Genomic DNA, 22822 nt, shown 5'->3' with positions numbered 1-22822 from the left:
CTAACTCTGCGTACCTCACATCGATTGCGAATTAGCCCCTTGTACTTTGATTTGGAAAATATCGTTTTAATCAACCATAAAATTTTTAATTCTGGCAATAATCTTGCACATATTCCATTTTTCTAAATCTACACAAGTTATACGTTTTATTATGTAAAGAATTTGCTATTTAAGCTATACGTTTTGTTCCATCTAGATATAGTTCTTTGCATAATTCTTCATTAAAAATGCGTTCTCACAATTTTACAGTAAACCGTTTATTATTTTGAACCCAAAACTTAAACTATTAGAATAAAATTGTTTAATTCAACATGTAATATGACCAGAACTACCACGTACATAAGTACTTTTCTAGATTAATACTTAAGTACTACCTACCCTGTAGGAAATTTTCTTAAAATTTTTAATATATAATTTGTTTACCAATAATTTCACGCATGGGAATTGCGAATTTATAATAAAACTTTATTTAAGTAATATTTAGTAGTACGTACTTTTCGTTCAATCATGTTAACAAAAAGTAAATCACAATAATTTCAAATGCAAAAAACAAGCTAATTTTCCATATATGTATGTAAAGTAAGTAACCGCAAATGTTCATTTATTAAACGGGAAAAATTCATTTAATACCGTAATGACATCGAATCAGCTTTAAATTACACCTAAATTAAGTAATCAAATTAAAATAAATTAAATAATTGCTTCATTTACCTAATATATAAAATTTAAAAATACTTATTAATAAAATCTAAATTTTTGGAATTAGGTGTGTACACATTAATCATGACAGATTTTGACAAATTTTTTTTAACATTTTAATTTGGTAGTTTTTAGTTTTAAATCTATAAAGGCCTCATTAAAAAAATATCCAGTTCAAAAAAAAATTTATTATTGTATTACAAAATTGGAATAAATTCTGTTTGATATAACGTATGTACATATGCATACGTTTTATAAAAGCAATCATATGAGCTATGATTGCTCATGATTCCAAATTTGTTTATAAAAACATAAAACCAAAAATAGATAGCACATTGTAAATTATGACAGGCGCATAAGGCAAAGGAATTTTTTTTATCTAAAATGGTAATAGCAATAATTTTGCTAAACATATAAGTAATTTTATAAACATATTCCATTATGCGATAAAATTTAAAAAAGCAACCAGAAGAGGTGTACTTGATATTGCAAAAATTAATCGCACCTTTTTCTAAGCATATTTCATATTAAGCTCATATAATCACGTAAGTTAGAGCAAATTTTTGAGAATGGTGGTTTCATTGTTAAGCAGTTCTAATAAATACATATACACATACAACAAAAAAAATATACATTTCTCAATGTTATAAACGGAACGGTATAAAATTAATTTTCAAAACAATAATTCGCAAGGGGATAATGAGTATGAATGATTATTTGAAAACGGGGAACCAAAACTAAAGCGTTAAAGTAAGACACAAATATGTTCAAATGAAATAAAAAAATTTCAAATTTGATTATGTGATTACCAGGGCATACATAATGTAAAGTCCAGCTTCTGTAAACATTTTCTCGCGCTAATAATAATCAACACGAAAACTTTTTGCCATGTTTTAGCATTTTTAACCTTACATATGTATGTACTTAAAGTACATGTAAAACATGCTAAAAGTCAATCAATTGTTTTCAAATTGAAAGTTAAGCTTGTACTTTTTTAATACTTAAAATAAACATGAGAACAGTCAATATTGTATAGTAGTCAAAATACATAAAATGACAACTTACGCATTACTGTAACGTGCACGAATAGTAGCATAAAGCAAGCAAAATAAGCTATTATGATTTTTCTATTAATAAAACAAAATTTCCATATCATTTGAAATAATCTCTTGAAAATCTTAAAATTGAATTTATAAAAGTACTACAAAATTTCTATTATCCTATGTTCAATTGAATTTTTATTTTAAAACACGCTTTTATCAGGCATTTGATGTTGATTACATAAACCACTCATTTTTCTCAGAAAAAAAAACATGAAAAACAGAATAAAATTTTGCATAAATTGTGAACGTAACAATTTAAGAAAAGGCACAGGTGAACAAGAAAGCCAAAAAAATGAAGCGAACAAATGGCAAGAAGAATGCAAAAAAAAAATCTTAAAATTTTTCACAAATTTTGCCACACTTATACGTCTTGTCTTTGGAATACGTGCATCATGAAATAATTTTTTTCTTGCTTCAAGTCAATTTTAACTATAATTTTCAATGCACTGTTTTGCACATTATAATTTATTTAATTCAATAAAGAGTAGTGGCAAAAATCATATAAAAATTTTGGCGCGTGCACTTTTTATGCTTAAAGTATTTTTTTTGTTAAAAATCTATTCATAATAATTATTATTATTGCTATAAAAAAAATTTTACAATAAAAATTTTTAAAACTTTTTAAAATTTTAATAACTAGCTACTAGATTCATAACTTAACATATGGTTGCAATTCTTGCAATTTGACAGCATAATAATATATTTTTGAGTGGAAAACAATTGAAATTAGTCAAAATTTAACCTAATCAATAATAGAACGTTATAATAATTGTCATGCAGCGCTTTTGTTATGTCATGCAGTGAAAAATTATTATTGCTCTAAATATGAATAATGACAACTCGCAATTTCTTATTCAGAATAAGCGAATATATTTTATTATAATAAATTTAAATTATTATAATTATTAAAATTTCAAAATTGAAAACAAATTTAATTGTTATTCGTAAGATAAGCTACTCATACATGAGTTCCTGTTTTAATTATAATAAAATATTTTAATTTGGATATAAATTACTACTCATACAAATAGTCTAATGTAATATTGCATTTAAAGCAATATTTGAAGTTAAATTACGATTTTAATGTTTATTAGACCGCATAAATGCATATCTATATGAATTTCATGAACGTAAATGCATTAAAAAACTGAAGTGTTAACGGCGAGTATTACCAGCGCTTATTAAAAAAATTTAATTTAATTTCGACATGCAAGAAATAAGAGAACATTTTTTTTTTGTTTAAATGTGGCGAAGTTGTTATCAATGTTATTCAGAACAAATATCAAACTATAAAAATAGCACTAAAATCTCGTATGCCTACTTGCAATTATAGAATTTCTTAAATAATGTACGCAGGTAAAGAAACACAGACGTGTAATTACCTAACATATTTCCCTATTATCAATCAACGTTGAACAAAATTTCAGTTTCATAACTACTATTAAAAATCTGAATCATATGGTAGCCCTATAAAAATAAATAACATAAACTTGAAAGTGTAAAATATCTTAACGTTATTTTAGTATTTTTTTATTTGATTTTTCATCTTCAATAAATTTATAACGCATATTTTAAAGTACATTAAAATGCATAACTGCATTTTTGCACATTGCACATGAATTTTATTATATTCGGTTGTATTCAAGACTTGTTACTATACTTAATTTGCCATATACAACATTACATGCTCTTTTACACTTTAATAAAATAAGAATTATTTTGAATTTTAAATTTATTTAATATTACAGTTATATAGGTTTGATAGTGAAAATGCGCTTGTTAACTTTGTGGTTTTGTGTTGTTTATAGTAAATTAATATTTTAATAAATAAAACAATAACGTAATAATAAGATTTAATGATAATTTTCTAATAATAATAGTAATTATATACTTTTGAAACTTCATTTTACAGACATTTTATAGATCGATTTCAAAACAATAAACTATAAAGTAAAAATTGAATCTACTTAATTTTTATGATTCACAAAATAGTTAATAAAATAAAATTACTAGAGTTAGTCGTAAAAGAATTCATTATTAATATAACAGAAATGTTGATTTGGTGATGTAAAGCAATCGATAATTATAACAAAATAATAGTTTAGTAAGAGCAAACTTTTACTTTGCAAACAATTGACACAGGTTTTAAATAACTTTTGAAATAATCACCTAAAAAACTTCAGGCAGTACAAGAATCCTATAAAATATTTACTGAATTTAATGAATTCGACCTCAATCCAACCATACTTTTAAATTAATGAACTCTTTAATTTTTCAAAAAATGATCTTAAATCATACTTGTAAAATTTAGTTCAACATGTTATATTATTGCATTATTTCTTATTTATATTGGTTGATTAATTAAAAATTAATTGAATTAAGATTTTTAAGCTTGTCTCAAAAATTGTATTCAGTTTTTTCCTAAAATAATTAAAGAATATTTTTATTAAATTAAAGAATATTTTATTAAATTTAAAATGTGTGCGAATTGCTTGCGAAAAATTTTTTTCTAAAATTTTTTACTCATTTCATTTTAACGCATGTACGTATCCACAAATTAAATAATTAGTTTTTGTTATCTACATCTATCTGCACTCTAGACACAAAATAAATAAATAACAAAATCTTAGTCTTGCATGCACAATAATACACTACAATATAATGAATACATGTTATAATTTGCCAATTTCTTATATAACATTATTTAATGTCTATAGTTTTTAAAAAATTTATGAAAAAAATCTTTCTTTATATTATAAGTACAAAATTAAGTAAATGTTTTGTTATTTTAACGTCATCTTCGCTTATCCTTAATAATAAGCTTCTACATTTCCTTCCTGTTAAACAAGTTTGTAATAAAGGCTATAAATTACAATCTTTATAATTGTATTTTACATTTTATATACACATAATTTCCTTATTCAAAAATTAACAAATAAATATTTTGCATTTACTCTAATCAGTAAAAAAAACAAATAAAAATTTGTTAAAACTGTTAAAAATGTTGAATAAAGACAAAAGCCATTTTCTTAAAATTTAAAAAAAAAACTTGCTGTTTATAAAATGCATTTGAATGGAAAAACTTTTTTTTTTTTGAGGAAATTTTTTAATTTAGCTTAGGCAGTGGACAATTAGTTTATTTAAATATCATGTATGCCGATGAAATCACATATCTTACTAAATGATCGACCATTCAATAGTAATCCAATTATATTAAAGTGATCAGCTTTAATAATCTATTTAAAATATCAATAGTACGTATATGAACTATTTTAATGTAAAACTTTCAGCAAGAAAAATCAGATTTGAGATAAAAATTAAATTTTTTACACATTGGAATACAAGACTTTTATACCCTACACATTGAATTTATTAGAAATAATCACTAAAATTTGAAAGTTGTACTTCTTTTGCACCAAAAATCTCGTAAACTAATGTTTTACTATACTGGTAATACTTGACTCAGTGGCAATTTAAAATTGATATAAAAAATAATTTAATATCACATAGTTTCTACCATTTGCAAAATCACCATCACTAACAAAATAGTTAATTTAAACCCATTTGAAAAATTGTTAAATCTTGATCCGATTTCATTACTTTCAAATAAATTTATTGTAACAAGTATAGGGTAACAATAGTTTTATTTGTTCCTTTTTTTCCATTAACTCTATTGTCGTAGTATTCAGTTAGTTTTCTCACTATTAATTATAGTATTTAATTTTAATTCAATTTAATATTAATTTTCAACTAATTTGATTTAATCTATAAACTTATTATTTTAATGTTTCACAGATTTAATCTGTGTTACAGGTTTTATGAAAAATTAAGAATTTACATATTTATCCATATAGGTAGTTCGTAAAATTTTACATGTACACATATAGTGTTATTTTTAAAAATCAATAATTAAAAAATAAGTTTATGAAACACTACTAAAAAAAATTTTCCTAGCAATGATTATATGCAGTATGCATTGTTAACAAGTAGATGTGTTTATGTAATACTAATTAGTGTGTATAAATTTCAAAACTTGATAAATTATTAACAGCATTCAAAATATGAAACGTGTTTTATGTCATTTGGGTATTCTGTGACTATGGTATACATCTTGGCGGATGACACGCAACGAATGTAATATAAAAAAAACTGTCAATTTTTGAACTGCCTATTTTTAGCGTGCAGTTAAACCTTCATAGGCTTTAAAATACCTAAAATAAATAATGATTATAATAATTTAATCATAATTTATAATATTAATCATAAATTATAATTTAAAAAAAAACTTACATTACATAATAAATGCTAAAATTAACGCGAGAATTACTTTGAGATCCTGACAAATAAAGTTCGAACAAAATTTATTAAACTCAATGACAAACATCATCTTCCTAAAATGTTCAGTGTAAAATGTAAATAATGATAATTGAATTTAATTTATAACTGTTGCAGTTGCCTAGAGTAGTGATGACAAGAGACTATTTCATACCTTTGATCGACTTTTTATACACAATATTTTAAATATTAAATATGGTCTATTCATTTAATAAATAACTCATGTACGTGATTCCGTTTCAATATCAACATTTTAATCTACCAAGTTTTGCAATACGTTTTTCTATTTTTTCATTTTTCTTTACGACAAAATCATTTGCAAAAATCTTTAATTAATAATAGTAATTTTTTTTTCCTCCACATAAAAAAGTCGAAATAGAAAACACAGTGTTTTAACAGGTACCAAACATATAATTATAAACCATTATACATTATCTATTCGCAGAAATTAATATTGGTGTTATAGTATAATAATTAAGCAAAAATAGTAATCAATTTTTATGGGATTTTTTGTAATCGGATTCAAATTAATAAGTTATAAACAAAATACAAAAAAATTGGGGTTGTAGAGCAATATTCAAGTTTTTGCAGGTTTGAATAAATAATATATTTTGTATAAACATGTATTAATTGATAGTGCATAACAAACAAGGTCAGATGGGAATTTGAGGTGTTAATTTGAATTTATTATGATTATTGGTTTATTAATGAGTATTAATTATTATTGTTTTTTTTGTCACAGTTCTTTTATAATAGGGATAAAAATATTTCAAATCGACGTACTAAGTACAACCGTCATTAATCGTCACCCAGGCTAAAAATCAAATTAAATTGGTGATACGTCCTACATATTTTTTTAATAAACCCTTTCATGTTGAAAAAACTTTTCATAAAAGTATTACATAAGTTGATTAATAAAAGTATTACAAAGTTGATTTTAAATTTCAAGTTAAGTTTCAATAAAAATAATACATCGCCCCCGGGTGGGCTCGAACCACCAACCTTTCGGTTAACAGCCGAACGCGCTAGCCGATTGCGCCACGGAGGCACTTAATGTTCGTTTAGTTTATACATTATGAATTAGTTCACAATTTCAAATTTAAATTTTATGTAAAGTACTAATAAAAAAAAATATAAACGCCCCCGGGTGGGCTCGAACCACCAACCTTTCGGTTAACAGCCGAACGCGCTAGCCAATTGCGCCACGGAGGCATATACTCATTATAGTTTTATAAAATAATCTTAAAAGCGAAATCTAAGCTTTAAAGTGCAACATATTTAATATAAATTTACAAATTAGATAATAATAACTTAGTATCATTTAAATAATGATAACAATATTATGTTCTCACAGTAATTACCTTCTGATACTATTTATTATATTATTATGTTTTCCATTGGCATATATATATAGGTTATACATTTAAAATATAATTAATAATTATATATTGTTTCACATAATAAACATTATAGAATAATTATTCAAACTGATATACTTAAATATGTACATATAAACATACTTGTTATTAACACATGTTTTACTCATCATTCTAATTTTTTTTTTCAAACTTTCTAGTAGTAATTATTATCAGTTTTGATTAAATAAAATAAATTCTATAGGGTTATATCAATTCATATGTATTTGTACATACATATTTTAGTATGTACATTTACATAGTATGTTGCTTGCTTATAAACAGTTATTATAGATGAACTAAATATTGTATTATTAAAAGTTGACAGGTACTTAAATTTTGAAATACGTTTAAGATAAAATCAACTAGAAAAACATTATATTTTTAGTAATATAATTATTTTAATTCATAAAAATCTAAGCTCACATTTCATTGTGACATTCTCACAAACATATTTTGAATGTGTTATAATATTTAAATTGAAATAAACTGAAATTCATTATTAAGGAGAGTTGTAACTGCCTTTTCCTGTATTTTGAAAACAATATTTTCAATAAAAATTTTTTGTAATATTTTTTGGAAATGGTTGTTGAGAAGATTTTTGCGATTTTTATTCCCATATTTTTAATATAGAAGGCTGCAAGTATTGTCGACTGTCGGTCTTATACGACCAATTTACATTTTCTCTTCATCTTTTCAAATAACAAGTACTTTTTGTGGTCGTTTACCGCCTTTGGATTAAAAATAATGATACTCAAGTGCAGTACTCAAGTGCACATCAAAATCTGCAGAGTCAAGAAGTCGTGTCTCTTCTATTTCAAAATACAATAATATTGAAATATTCGAAAATTTCCACAATTTTCTTTTCAACTGGAATTTTTTTTTTTTCAATTTTTGTCTATCTACAAGAAAAAATATAAATTATAATAAAAGTTATAAAATATGCAACAAAAATTTACGATTAAGAAAATAATGTAGGCAACATATTTTGAGTGAGTGTTAAGAAAAAATAATTCACTTTTTCAAAAAATTTAAAATTTTCTTTTTAATCTTTTTATGTAAACAACCCGTCATTATAATGGGGAAAAATACCTGTACTTATAAAAGACTTCGTAATTTTTAAATAAATCAGTTCAGTATGTTATTAGCTTAGCTTGTGTATCACACTACAATTTATACAAGCAACTATACAACAAATATTTTTCTGTTGTACTTAGTGTTATTAAAAGATTTTAATTGACTTTAAATACAGTAAGCATATTAAATATATTATATACGTACATGAATTATTTTTGTGATACATTTACATAATGATATTATTTTGTATGCTTAAAAAGAAAACTAAATACATAATTATAAATTTATAAAATAAAATTGTAAAATTTTCCATCAATTTTAAGATCATTATTTTCTCTTCTTGCATTATTTTCTTGATGACAAAGGAAATGATAAAAAAACTGTTACTATGAATTTATTGGATTACTATGAATTTTCTTATGTGATAAGGGAAAAATTAACAATTATTAAGTACCATTTTTTCAATTTTAAAGTCAGTTTGAACAATTAACAGAAAACAGGTTTTACGTTCATTAAATAATGTAATTAAGCTGCAAAAAATTTACGCATCAATCATTTTATATATTTTGTCACTTCTCTAATATTATTAGAATACTCAGCAGCTTTTATATGAAATTTTAACACTATTATAAACATTTTTGCATTTTTTTAACTTGAACCAATTTGTAGTTACATATTTAATAATAAAATTCAATTAATGTTAATGAAGTTTGAATATAAGGGATCTATTTTAAACATGATTTTATTAATATTGATTAACAATATCATCGACAAATTCTTTAGGCATAATGTAAATAATTCTTGTTAATTGACACTACTTTTAATTGATAAGTAATTAGTTTTAATTAATTATCAATTAAAAGTACACATCACAAAAGTGCCACTTTACGTCAAGTGAACTTGTTACGATTAAAGACAAATTTTTAATATTTATGTGTACACATAGCTCGTATGTGGTAAGAAATAAAATAATATAAAAATTAATATTATACACAACAAATTTTCTAAAATTATTATTAAATGCAGTAAAAAAAATTAATGGAATTGTTACCGATAAAAAGTGTAAATAAATCGTGATTTTTATATTGTTTATTTTAACATTCTGTTCAATTAAACTCTAACGAAGTATTTTTGTATCCATTATTATTTTTTCTCATTAATTTATTTGCATTTGAGTAATTTAACTATTTATACAATTAACATAATCTGTGCATTATAAAATTGTGAATATGAATTAAAGTTATGCCTATCTAAAATTGTGTTTGATAAATGGTTTTCTCTGAAATGGTTGTCAAGTGAAATAATTACGGGAATAGCATTACGTGATCTGAACACTAGTAGCAAATTATGTAAATATTTTAATATCATATGTCTTATGTACTTTAAAAAAAAAGTTATATTAGAATTTGTGGAAAACATTTCGAATTTAGAAATAAAAACGATTACTTAGTTGTAGAATGTGCTCTAACATGCAACAATTATTAATGAAGTTCTTTGAAACAAAATTCAGATGCTAAATCTGAAATTAATTTTTTTTCAGGTCGTTGTCAATCAGCAATCTTTTATCAAAATAATTCAGGATTAAAGTGTTCAGGTTTAAAATAATTTATATTTTGGGTCGAAAATTAAAAAGTGATTCATATTTTTAGCTACAGTAGTTCTATATTGAAATATATTGAAAAATTGCTCATATTACTAATTCATATTTAAAACAGTATCCTTACATTTAGCTTTCAAATGATTCTTATGACCTCTCACTATATGAGTAATTATATATGTATTTATAAGCATTTAGATATAGCCACATACAAACGAGGCACATATTAAATACTTTTATTTTTTTTTATAAAAATCTCAAATTTAATCTTGAACATAAATCTTTAATATATATAAACAAATTTGAATTATTGTTATATACATAGAGCACTTTATAAAATTTAGAACATTTTCGCCAAATGAATAAATCAGTACAAGCACAAGAATAACAATTTGTATAAAGTTATACAGTTGCCATGTCATTTTGATTTTAACATAACAGCAGCAACATACATATTAATTACAAAATCAAATAATAGTCGTGTACCTTTTTATTATCTTTTATACTAGTAGGTACAAACTAATTTATAAATTGCATAATTTTAATAAAGTGACTGAAAATCATAGAATTATTGATATAAAAAATACGGTTGAATATGCGGCTACTATCTGTAAGTTGTTTTGATTAACAGATTGCTTGAGGCGCTTTTGTTTTTAGCTTTAACAATTGCTGCTGTTGTTATATTTTTTACTAGATTTTTTTCTGTACAGAATTTTTTTAGTTTTTTGTTTCGTTTATGAATAAAAATAAATTTATAATTTTTAAAAGCAACAAAAAAACTAGTGTTAAAAATTGATTTGTTTATTTTAATAAGAATTTTTATTAAAAAAGTGTTTAAGAAACAGTTAGCATATTCCATTTTGTTATTTTGAATGCTTGAGTGATTTTTAAGCACCTTAGTTAACTATTTTTTTTTGTTAAACTAACTTTTATATCTATGAACATTATTGAAATTGATCTGATTAACTAATTATATTATTACCAATTATTACTAAATGAGTTAATATCAGATTTTTATTAATTGAAATATCTTGGCTACATTGTTTTGTTTTATTAATAGCTTTTATATGAAATACAAAATCCACATATCTTTGTGTAAAGTCAAAAGATAAATATTTGTTCATAAATTTGTTACACTAATTTTCTTAAATAGTATGGCAGCATATAAAACCTTAGGCAGTTAGACAATATTAATTATTTAAATTAAATATGATATTAAGTGATTTGATAATAAAATTAAATATTTTTAACTTAGGTCAATATAGTTATTTAATTTTAGTTAATCCGGTATACATATGTACATATATTAAATTACAATATTCATAAATATTCAAACATAGCAGAAATTTAATTTAAATTAAATTTTTAACTCTTCGGAATTAGCTACACGATAAAATTATAAAACAGTTTTAATATTAGTTATTTTATTGGCAAATCGTGTCATATTAAATTCTTTGATTCAATAATGTTTGAATTGCACAGAATGCAATTATTAAAAATATATATAGGAATTTCATATATACATATATTGAAACTGGGTTTAAAAATTCATGCCAAAGCTAAATCGGCCGCAAAATAGTACTCAAGAAATAATTTAAATACTAAAAAATTCGTACTTTCATAATAACATTACTGAGTTCATAGTTGACAAAATTTTTTTTTTTACAAGTATATATAATCACATTGACGCATAAATCAAAATTAAATTCCAATTAATTAAACCAAATCAGAGATTGTAATTTAAGAAAAAAAAATTATGTAAAATTAAAGAAAAGAAGTTTGCAAAATAAAATTTTGTTAAAAGGTTATGAAACTACCACATAATCATCATAATCTGCACGATTGCTCCAAAAACTCAATTGATACAATTTAATTTTGATAGCAAAAAAAAAATCCATTGTTATCAATAAAGAAAGCGAATAAAATTCAATTTTTTTCTTTTTTTTCCTGAATTCAAATAAACTGGGTGAATTTATTTTTAATTACATTGTCTACTGCTTTTACAAACATTTTTAAATCAAAATTTACAATTGTTTTTAAGATAATTATCTTAACAAATCTATTATTTTGTCAACGATTTTTAATAAGCGCAAGTTCAATTAGAAAAAGGTTATATAAAAAACAATTTATGCAAATCTATCTAGATTATGTTTAAATAAAGAAAAGATTTGCAAAACTGAACTGCTTTTTTCTTTGGTTTTTGCTAACAAACTTTTAATTTGTACCTTAAAATTAAATTTAAGTTATTCGTATACCCAAATTACAAAAAAACGTGTACTTTACTTTTGACTTAATTTAGATCAAAAAATTTTTTCCTTTATGATTATAAAAATCAACTGTGACAATTTCGCTTTCATGTAATTTTCAATTTCGTTATAAGCAAAAATTAAAAAAAAAAACAGTTCACGATCACGAATTAAAATAGTAAAAAAATAAATAGTAAGGAAAAAATTAAACGGTATTTCTTATTATGTCATTGAAAAATATTGATCTTGGTTTTCAGTAACATTAAAAGTTCAATTTTTTTTGCTGTTATACAGGCAACTGTTTTTGCAAACTATAAAACAGTTTTAAAAACATATGTTTAACATGATCCAGTTTATAATAAATCAATTATTTTAATATCAATATCATTAGAATATGATTGATAGTTATCATTTATTCACTTGTACTTATGTAACCTCGAATAATCAACAAAGGTTTTGGCAATGAATTCGATGCGTAAATACTAAAGAAGTGTGTAAATAGAATTTCGCATAATTATGCATAAATTGTGCGAATAATAACAATAAATTTATAATAAATATGGAAAATTCAGAATTTTTATACTCGTACGAACGTACGAGTGTGATATTCCGGGGTGTTATAAATTTGCCTTATCGTTTGTAACGCCTAAGAAAAATAGTCTGAGATAAAGACAAGCAAATATTTTATTATGGCGGCTATATTTTATAAAACTAGTTGAAATTTCTTGACCCGTGGTAGAAGCTGCTATACAACTTCGAAAGTCATTTGATCTTATATTTCGGAAGCTCTTGAAATTACAATACTGAAATTTTCCATAAAAAATATAATATTATGGCTATTATTTAAATTATACACCCTTGAAATGGCATGAATTTATGTGGTAACTATCATACATATATTGTATGTATGAAATAGCATTGTACAAATAAAATAGCACTATACATACAATTGACTAGGCCAACTCTACCTACCCTTGTTTAAGTTGGAATTTTATTTACAATATTTATGAAATTTGATAAGATTGATTATTTGCGAAAGAATGTATATGATTAGGATCAATTAAATCCACTTGTATTATAGGCTTGAATAATATTTAAGCTCTTAAAGTAAAACAGATTATTGGGTTTTAAGTATTGCCGTCGGCAATAAAATTAATATTTTGTTAATGTTATAAATAAATGCACAAATCCGATTAATAATTTGTTTGATTTTTTTGAAATTTTAATTTTTGTTTTGTTAAAACATGAATTCCTAAAGGCGAAACATCATACTTTTGTAGAGGGCGCAAAATGTAAATAGCAACTATTTTTTTAATTCTTTTTCAATTTAAAATTTTGTTTTATTGTTTCAATATTTTTTTATTTTACTTCAAAAGAATAAGAGGAAAACTGCACGGAAAATATTTTGTATCTATAATTTTTATTCTCTTTTCTTTCGTGTTTTATCTTATATTTTGAAGGTTATGTTGATTACAGATAACAAAGAATTAAATATTAAGCAGTTTGCTTATTTTTGAGTGAAATTTTAGAATTGATTTGTATGCAGAATTTTTTTTAATTCTTTTATTTATTCTATTAATTTTTTTTAATAGTTCTTTGTCTAGATCTAACACAGTTTAATTATTCATAAGTACATAATAAAATGTAAATAAAAATCATGCTCAGAGTTTTATAATCCTTATTTTGATAGACATTTTTAGATAAATTATACATTAAAAACTTTTAAATAACTCAATGACATTGATTTTAACACAATTTACATAAATTTTGTATTTTGTTTTAGTAAGTTAAGTTTTTAGTAAGAACACTTTTAAAACATTTATGATATTGCATGTTTTTGATTGCGATAGCAGCTAGTTAAATTAAACTTAATTTTAGCATTCTCCATTTCATATATTTTCAAAAAGCTTTGAATTATCATACTGCAACTCGTAAAGCTGCGACGAATAAACAAGACTAAATCAATTGAAAAATCGGACGTATAACAGGTATGTGCTTGTAAATATCGTACTGACTTTTTTTCACTGGCTTTGTATCTAAATTCAATTAGGATGCCAATGTAAAAAAAATAGTTACCTATTGATTTCAGAAGATAAAGAGAAAATACTCGATTTTAATTTCTCAGAGAATTTTGAGATTTTATTTACTAACACGATAACGCTTTTCTTTATTATATATTTCATCTATTGAAGTTTATTAAAAAAATATTATTGTTATTTAATAAAAGCAAAAAAATCAAAGTACTCTTAAGAACAGTTAATAATTTTACAATTCGCCAAAATATTAAACAAACACAACTATATTAATGAGCTTGTCAAATTCTAAATGAAGTATAGTATATCATAAGTATATCAAATATAGTGAGTAGGAGTATAAACTTTTAACCAAATATAATTTTTATATTATATACTTGATGTTAAATTATATAACAATGCCGAAAGTATCACATTAAATATACTCAAAGTAAACAAAATTATTTAAAAAACAATCTTTTTTGACATCGGTCATCGTCTTAACATAAATTTTAAATTATTACAGAATGAATTAATAAAATTGACAGTAATCGAATTTTGGATAACCTTGAAAGCGATACAAGTTCAATAATTGTAATTTTTTTTTTTAAAACTTATAAATATTTCTTTTTGATTTTTTTTGGGTAAATTTATTTCTGGTGTTACACAATTATTACAATTATTTTACAAAATTAGACTATAGAATTTTTATTATGAAGTAATTATTAAAAAATAATTATTTTAAGTATAAAATCAATGAACTTCCATTTAAAGATTTTTTTTACGATAACAATCCAATTATTTTGAATGACCTATATTTAAGTTGTAAGATTAAAAATTAAAAAAAAAAAAATAATTGATTTTTGTATTTGATTTTAATTAGATCTTAATAAAAATTTTAATTTATAAATTGTTAGTTATCAACAGAATTGACAATCTTTTTGACCTTTAATTATCTTCGTAATTTTAAATAGGTATTTAACATTTTTTATGTAGGTTTTTCTTTTTTTGAATTAAAATTAAATATTATAACCAGTAATGTACGTAGACGAAATAAAGAATAAAAAAGCTGAATTAGGATTAAGTTAAGGGAACTGACACTATAATTATATTGTGTAAGGGTATACATAAATAATTATAAATAAATTCTGACTAATGATACATTTCTTTAAGCATAAAACTAAGTTTTTTTGATGTTGCTTTTCCGGTTCTAACTTAATTTATTGTTCAAATTTAGAAGAGAAAAAGTAAGAAAAGAAATACCTTCATAATACGTAATAACAGTTCAAAAAAATATGAGAACCATCCCAAATGCTTGCGAAATGATCAAGAAGGCGTTTTTCAAATTTGAAATTGAGGGATTAAGACGCGGTTCAATAGTATTTTTTATATAATAATTGTAATTTCTGTAAAATAACAAAATTAAAAGTATATCTAACTCATTTAACTCAAGACAAATATAATTAATTTGAATTTTGTTTGATCTTTTAACTAACAAACTCTTGGTAGGTGCAATTTCTGCTCGTTTTTTTAATTAACTCAAAAATATTTTTCTAAAACTCTAAAGCCAAAGTTTTTTGCATATTAAATTCATTAAAATCTTTAAATATTTTTTAATTCATTTTTAACAAAGTAGTTTTTAATTGTTTCAGTTTATAAAACTATTAATTATAACAATAAAATTTAATATTTTTATAGAAATAATCTCCTCTACAAATTACTAATGATTATTTGAATGAAGTAATTTGAATATTTCTCATTTAAATATTCTATTTCAAATATAATTTCGTATTTTAATTTGAAAAAAAATTTATTGCTAAAATGTAACAAATAAAAAGTTTTCTTTAAATTAAAATTTAAATAACTTTTACTACCGTTATTAAATAAGAGTTTTATTGGTTAGGTAATTATTAAAATCAATTAAAATCTAATAAACCTAATTTTAAAAATTTTATTTGGAATTTCAAATAGAATAATTATTTAACATTTTATTTTGCAATATCCTTTCGTTATTTTTTTTATTATCTCTAATAATAATTAATAGACTGTATTCAATTAGGGAGTTCAAAGTGTCTAGTAACTACTCCATTTATGATTTTTCTTCAATTTCAATCAAATACTTAAAATAATAATCAATTGAGTGTACTAAAAACTAAAACGAAATTAAGTATTCAGTATATTTTAAGAGTTGTAAAATAATTAAAATTTTAAAAAATTGAGTAAATTATTTTGTCACAATTATATCACACAATTATTTTAGTGCCATAAATTCCGTATAATGTTTTTGTAAAATTTTGTAATTGCAACTGTCTTTTAAATTAAAGCTTTTCAAAATTTTTCTACTAATTTAAGTTATTTGATAACTTATTCAATTCTCGTATAATAAAATCAAAATAATTCGTTTGCTATACAATCTATATTATTTTATAATTTTATCGTCGAATAAAAATTATTTAAAATATGCACGTTACGTTTCAGAAATTGCAATGCAATAAAAATTTTCGTTTATTTAATAAATGAATTTGTTATGTATGTATATATTTAATTGCATTAAAATACTGAATTACAAATGAATTTTGAAAATTCTGCATTGTTGATTAAAAACTAAAAATTTAAAGGAGGAAATTAATAAAATTTATTAAAAAATATGTTGATATATTTTTATTAAAATGGTTGTACACAAGTCTACACAAGTTATGAATTTGTATAAGGTAATCGCAAAATTAATAGATTTCCTATTGGATTCTGCGGAAAAATTTTCATAAAATATAGAAATTGTTGAAGTTTTGGAAATTGTTGCACCAAAGTTTTTCCCTGTGCAAGCATGAATTTTTATTCCTTCGTAAGCTAGTTTTAAATTATTAATATTTTTTTAAAATTTTCCAAACTAAGTTATATAAGAAATTTGATAGAAACGTTATTTGGATACAATTTTTTTTTAAATGTCTTTTATATGGCTTAAATTGCTACACAAAATTTGAAATCTAGTCAAATGAGTAATAACATGTAAAGGACTAAATGAATTTTACATCGACAATTGACTTAAAATTACAAATTCAATTTGGAATCTTATTAATAGAAGTTTTTGATGCGACACAAATGTGAAAGATACTTTTTTGCATAAATTGTCATTATATTACGAGTATGCTTATAAAATGCGAGAGCCTGTGTGCAATATTTTTAAAATTATTCTTGTAATTTCTAAAACTTTTCAAATAAGTTCTATAAAATTAGAAAACAAAAGAGTTTTTGCAAAAAGGAAAGATTATTGTAATTTAACTTTTCACTTAATTCAACCGGATTTTATTATTATTAAGTATGTATGCTGATATTAATAAATTTTATGTTGCCATGAGATAAAAAACCTTTAATTCACAAGTCAATTCCAAACTTGTAATTGGTTCCAATAGTGGATCTAAATTAGAAATTTTTAAATAAAAATAATTCTACTATTATAAGCAGAAACTGTCTAAGTCGAGTTTTTCAGTTTTCTTTTATATTTCAAGTTCGAATTTTTTATGATTATATCTATATACGTTTCTTAACAATTTTGATCAGTTCATCTTAGTTTACTCCGAAATATTAAAAAGCTAAAATGCGAACTTAATACAATTTCAATAATCAAAATACAATTTTGAGCCAAATTAAAAGGTAATATTTTTTTAAGATTTTAAAACCTATAAGGTATCAATCAATTATACACTATAAAGTACCAATCAATTTTTCAAACAAAATACTTGTTCCTTATGCTGATAATTTTCTAGCAATCTCAACAATTGCAAATTCACCAATATTATTTTTATTACATTATAAATTGTACAGCCTTTACGTAAATGTAAGGTATTATATAATTCACTCACCATCTCTCCATCTTGGCACAGTTACAAATAATTTATTTTGATAATGTTCAACACCAACTGGTAAAGCATTTTGTGGTATATAATCTTTATTTTGTATTGCTTGTTGTTTTAATTGTGGATTAGGAAATGCAAAATCCAATTGATTCCAACTATAACGTTCCTGTAATTTATATGCTGCTTCACCATTATTCAAAAACAACATGAACACCGTTAAAAGGGTTAATAAATCCTTGTATAAATTCATTTTTTAATTTTTTTGTTATTATAAAACTTGGTATAATTGTCCTTTTTTTTCTACAATGAATAAAAAAACAATTATAAACACTATAATTTATTTCACAATATTCAATAGAAAATTTAATTGCAGTTCAAGTTTATCAATATTATTAAAATAAGTTTGAAAACAGAACCTACGTTTAAAATATTTCACAGTCTATTAAGTTTTTCCAAGTAAAAAACAATAAGTAATTATTTTAATAATTTTTCTTTTACTTTGATTATACAAAATATTTAATAAATATTTCAAACTTTAAAGGTTTTATTTTATTAACTATTTTCTTTAATATTTTTAAATAATTTTTTAATTAATTTGTAACTAATATTTTTATCCCGAAATAAATTCAATTATAACGGTTAAATGTAGAATACAAACTGTTACCTGTGCATAATTTTTATCTAGTTTTATTAACTCCCCACTGTCTAACTATGCAAGTAGTAAGAATAATGAAAAAAAGTAAGTAGATAGAAATAAAGTGAATCAGCACAAAAAATAAGGTCTGGTGAATTTTTCCAAAAACAAGTACATAAATACATATGTATGTGCGTGTGCAGCAACATTAATATAACAAGAAAAGTAAATTGTACCTACATACAGGAAAATGGCAAGTACGTGAAAATGTTCACAAAAAAGAAAAGTTTAAAACTATACATAGAGAAAATTTAAATTAAAAATCAGAAAAAAATGAAGCAAGTACCTTTTCAATGTAGTTGTAATATAATAAAAACTTACCGTTAATAAACTACAGAGCGACACGCAAAAACTGCATGAAATGATTTAAGAGTAAATTTATTTTATTTTGTCGCTTTGTAGTTTTATATTAGTATAGGATTAAAAATTGCAGTGTAAATTGTAATCTAGAATTTGACGCAGGTATGCAGATGCAGTGCAAGAGGTGATTGCAAAATATGAAAATAATTTGCGGTTGTGGTTGCAGTATTAAGTTCCATGAAATTTTATTTGATTTTATATTTTTTGTATTTTTGTTTTTTTAGTTGGAATTACTGTAATAATTAACAAAAATATAAGCTTGTTTGAATGAAGTAATTATGAAAAGAATTCTACGCAATGTACCTAGTATGTACATATGTATATGGAATTGATATCAAATTCATTTTAATAATAAAAACAAAAATAAACAAATTAAAAATTTTTTTGCAGAGGTGGTGGTTATAATACCGTTAAAATTATTTAAAATATGAATTTTCTTTTTCTATTTTTTACTATATGCAACTAATTGAAATTGAATTAGGTAAAGGTAAATTGTTTTCTTGTTGTTTTTTCAATCATAATTTTATTTCAAGCATAAACATACATATATATATATGTACTTATATTACACGCTTATTTACTTTTAGTTTTAAAATTTAAACTTTAGTGAAAATTAATAACAATTTTAAAAGATTTTGTTTTTGTTGTTTTTTAAAATTTATGTATGTCACATGTGTTATAATTTTAATAGCAAATTGGAAAATAAACTGCAAATTTTATTAAAATATTATAAATGGCTATTAAAAATGGCTGGTATTTTTGCAAACGGATGAAGCTGAAAAAGTTTTTAAATGCGCAACTATGCATACATATATTAAAATTTTAATTAATTTATTTGTACGTATAGAAATATATAGAACTGAATGCGTTTAGACATACGCAATAATATGTAAATGCGTGCGTATTTGATTATATTTGCTTTACATTTAAGATAGTTGTTTTTAATGGAAGATTGTTGTTTTTTACGACCTGGTTTAATTATGCACGCTTAGTTTTTGTTTTTTTTTTGGTATATTTTTGTTTTAGATTTAAGAAAAAAAAATTAGTTTAAATAAATTTCAAATAAGTTGCGTAACAATTTTTTAAATACAAATATGATTGCCATTAATAATTATATCTTATTTCACCTTGATGATCTCAAGTTTATTTTAATTTCTTTATCATCCATATTTTCATAAAAAAGAAGTTTCTTGTTTTACCGGTATAGATTCTATTGGAGAATATGTACAATTCAAGATTTTTTTATATTATATAGAATCCTTCACTAACATTAGTTATAAGTAAAATAGTTAGTATCGTAATTATATATACATATGTAGTATTGGTATAGTTATTTCGAGCATTTAATGATTTAAGGAATCTTGTGGAAAAAGGTATTATCGGTATCATTATATTGAGAACAGGTTAAAATAAGGTTTTAACAAAATGTAAATAGACTTACGTTCGATACAGCGGAATTAGTAAGAAACCTACATGTTTTTTGCTATTTAAATTGTGTATTAAAACGTGAATACAACTTAACACGTATGTACGAATTGAAATCTTTTGAGATTTTCAAGTTTCGAACCTTCAAAAGTATTGTATCAAGAAAATACTATTGAACTGTTGAAAAATATATAGTGGTTATTAAATATTCGGAATAATTTTTTTTTTCATTCGAGATATAAATATAGACTTTCCATTTTGATTGAGTTTATGAAATTTTTAGAATTTACTAAAATAAAATTTTTGTGTATGACCGATGCATTATCATCGTTCAAATCTGGGTATTACATTATGTTTCGCCTAGAACTAGCACCGTAATCCTTTTACAGAGTCATTTTTTCATTTTTTCTTAACAAAATAAATTATTGTAACATTCTTATTTTAAATAAAGTACAAGTCAAAGTATAAAGTATAATTTTTAAGTTGTCATATAAATACAGTTTTCAATGTATGTATATCACTTAAACCGGTAATTACCTATCTTTAACCATTAGCAATTCTTGGACAACATGCTTCATAGAAAACATTATAGACACAGCCTTCCATTAACATCAAAATTACACTAAAACGCTTTCATATGAACCGAGTTTTTGTACCTAAAAAAGATGTTCGTTATTAAATTATAAATGTATATATGTATTTTTAAATTTATTAATGAAATCATTACAATTATTGCATTTTTTCTGCAATTGTTTGTAAATATGTATTTATTATGAAACATACTAAATATCTAAGCAAGCAAAATCCAGTTTAATTAAATTGAAAATAATAAAAAAAAAAGTAAAGAATGCATTTTACTCAACACCAATTAAGGTGTAAAAATTTTTAACTTCATAACTTTGGTTTAATATCAACTGTTATAAATATTGCCGTTTTAAACACACACAATAGTGTTACAAAATAATGTTTTTTGTAGGAACTTCAAAACACCTCTTTCAAATATGTATAGTTGTGTGTATATGTGTGTGGAGATGAAATCGTGATCGAATTTCCGATTTATTTGATGTTTTTGTTGATTTGTGATGTAAACATTAAAACAATTCCATAAAATTAAAGAAAAGAAATTAAAATGAAGAAAAAAAAACATGACAGTTAGAGAATTGGAGTGAAAAGAGTATTTTTAATTTTAAAACTATTTTATTTTAAGAGAATCTACTTTTTTCTTATTTTACTTTTCAAAAAAAAATATTTTTTTTAATTAGTCCCACATAAATAATGCATAAAAAAAATATTTTTTTTTTATAAACCACTTAACGTTATGCAACTTAATAAAAAAAAAAGTCGATAACATTTCTGTGCGTTTCCCCCTTTCCTAACTCATTAGTTCACACTCAAAACATACTATTTTTGATTGATATGTAAGTAAAATAATTACTTATAAACTGTAATATTGATTATTATTATTGACTTTTACATTATACAATTACTTTGATTTTAGTCTGATTTAGTTCGAGTTGCATTTATGTATAAATGTATGTACTAACTCGCATGACGATTGTTTATCTTAAGTTTTTGTATTAATTAAAATTTTTCTTTTAATTTTATCGTTACAATCCAATTTTAATTAATATTAAATTAATCAAAATGTTTTGCACTAAATAAATATTGAATTTATTTTATTAATATATGATTTTTTTTTTTGAATTTGCGAAACTACATTGTAATTTATTAATTATTAAGACAATAAATTTGAATAAAAAATTTATTATACTTGAACTTGTAGAGATTTCAACGGGTTTCAAAACTTCAGCCTTTTAATTTGGAAATTTTATAATTATCATTACTTTGGACAATAATTCTTTTTGAATTCGGAAAAAATACCAAATTTATGTTGTATAAACAGTTGTCATTAATTACAGATCCTAGGAATTGTGAGCATTATAAATAGGTCAAAGTTAGTCACTTAATCTTAGCTTCTTCTATATATATGTATCTACAAGCACAT

The 22822-nt window shown here is 22.8% G+C and overlaps 1 protein-coding gene and 2 non-coding genes across 4 annotated transcripts in view; all 3 read right to left on the bottom strand.

Annotated features, from left to right (window-relative positions):
• LOC129605613 (protein yellow) overlaps positions 1–21440 on the bottom strand; it is a 31660-nt gene extending 10220 nt beyond the window's left edge. The window contains exons 1-2 of one of the 2 annotated variants that reach the window (XM_055515479.1): positions 21355–21440; positions 18345–18638 (exon numbers count right to left, since the gene is read on the bottom strand). In XM_055515479.1, coding sequence (XP_055371454.1) covers positions 18345–18588 — 244 coding nt within the window. In that variant the 5' untranslated portion in view covers positions 18589–18638; positions 21355–21440. Of the gene's footprint in view, positions 1–18344; positions 18639–18758; positions 18908–21354 lie in introns of those variants that run through there. The other variant, XM_055515478.1, reaches the window with a different exon arrangement.
• Trnan-guu (transfer RNA asparagine (anticodon GUU)) lies at positions 7112–7185 on the bottom strand. Its single transcript has one exon. It is a non-coding gene; the product is annotated as a tRNA-Asn (tRNA).
• Positions 7276–7349, bottom strand: Trnan-guu (transfer RNA asparagine (anticodon GUU)). Its single transcript has one exon. It is a non-coding gene; the product is annotated as a tRNA-Asn (tRNA).
• Positions 21441–22822: the final 1382 nt, after the last annotated feature.

Source organism: Condylostylus longicornis, unplaced genomic scaffold (genome assembly GCF_029603195.1).
Source record: "Condylostylus longicornis isolate FDR11 unplaced genomic scaffold, ASM2960319v2 ptg000013l, whole genome shotgun sequence".
Classification (NCBI taxonomy): domain Eukaryota; kingdom Metazoa; phylum Arthropoda; class Insecta; order Diptera; family Dolichopodidae; genus Condylostylus; species Condylostylus longicornis.
The sequence above is the reverse complement of the archived record's forward strand: the minus strand, read 5'-3'. Positions and strand labels throughout refer to the sequence as shown.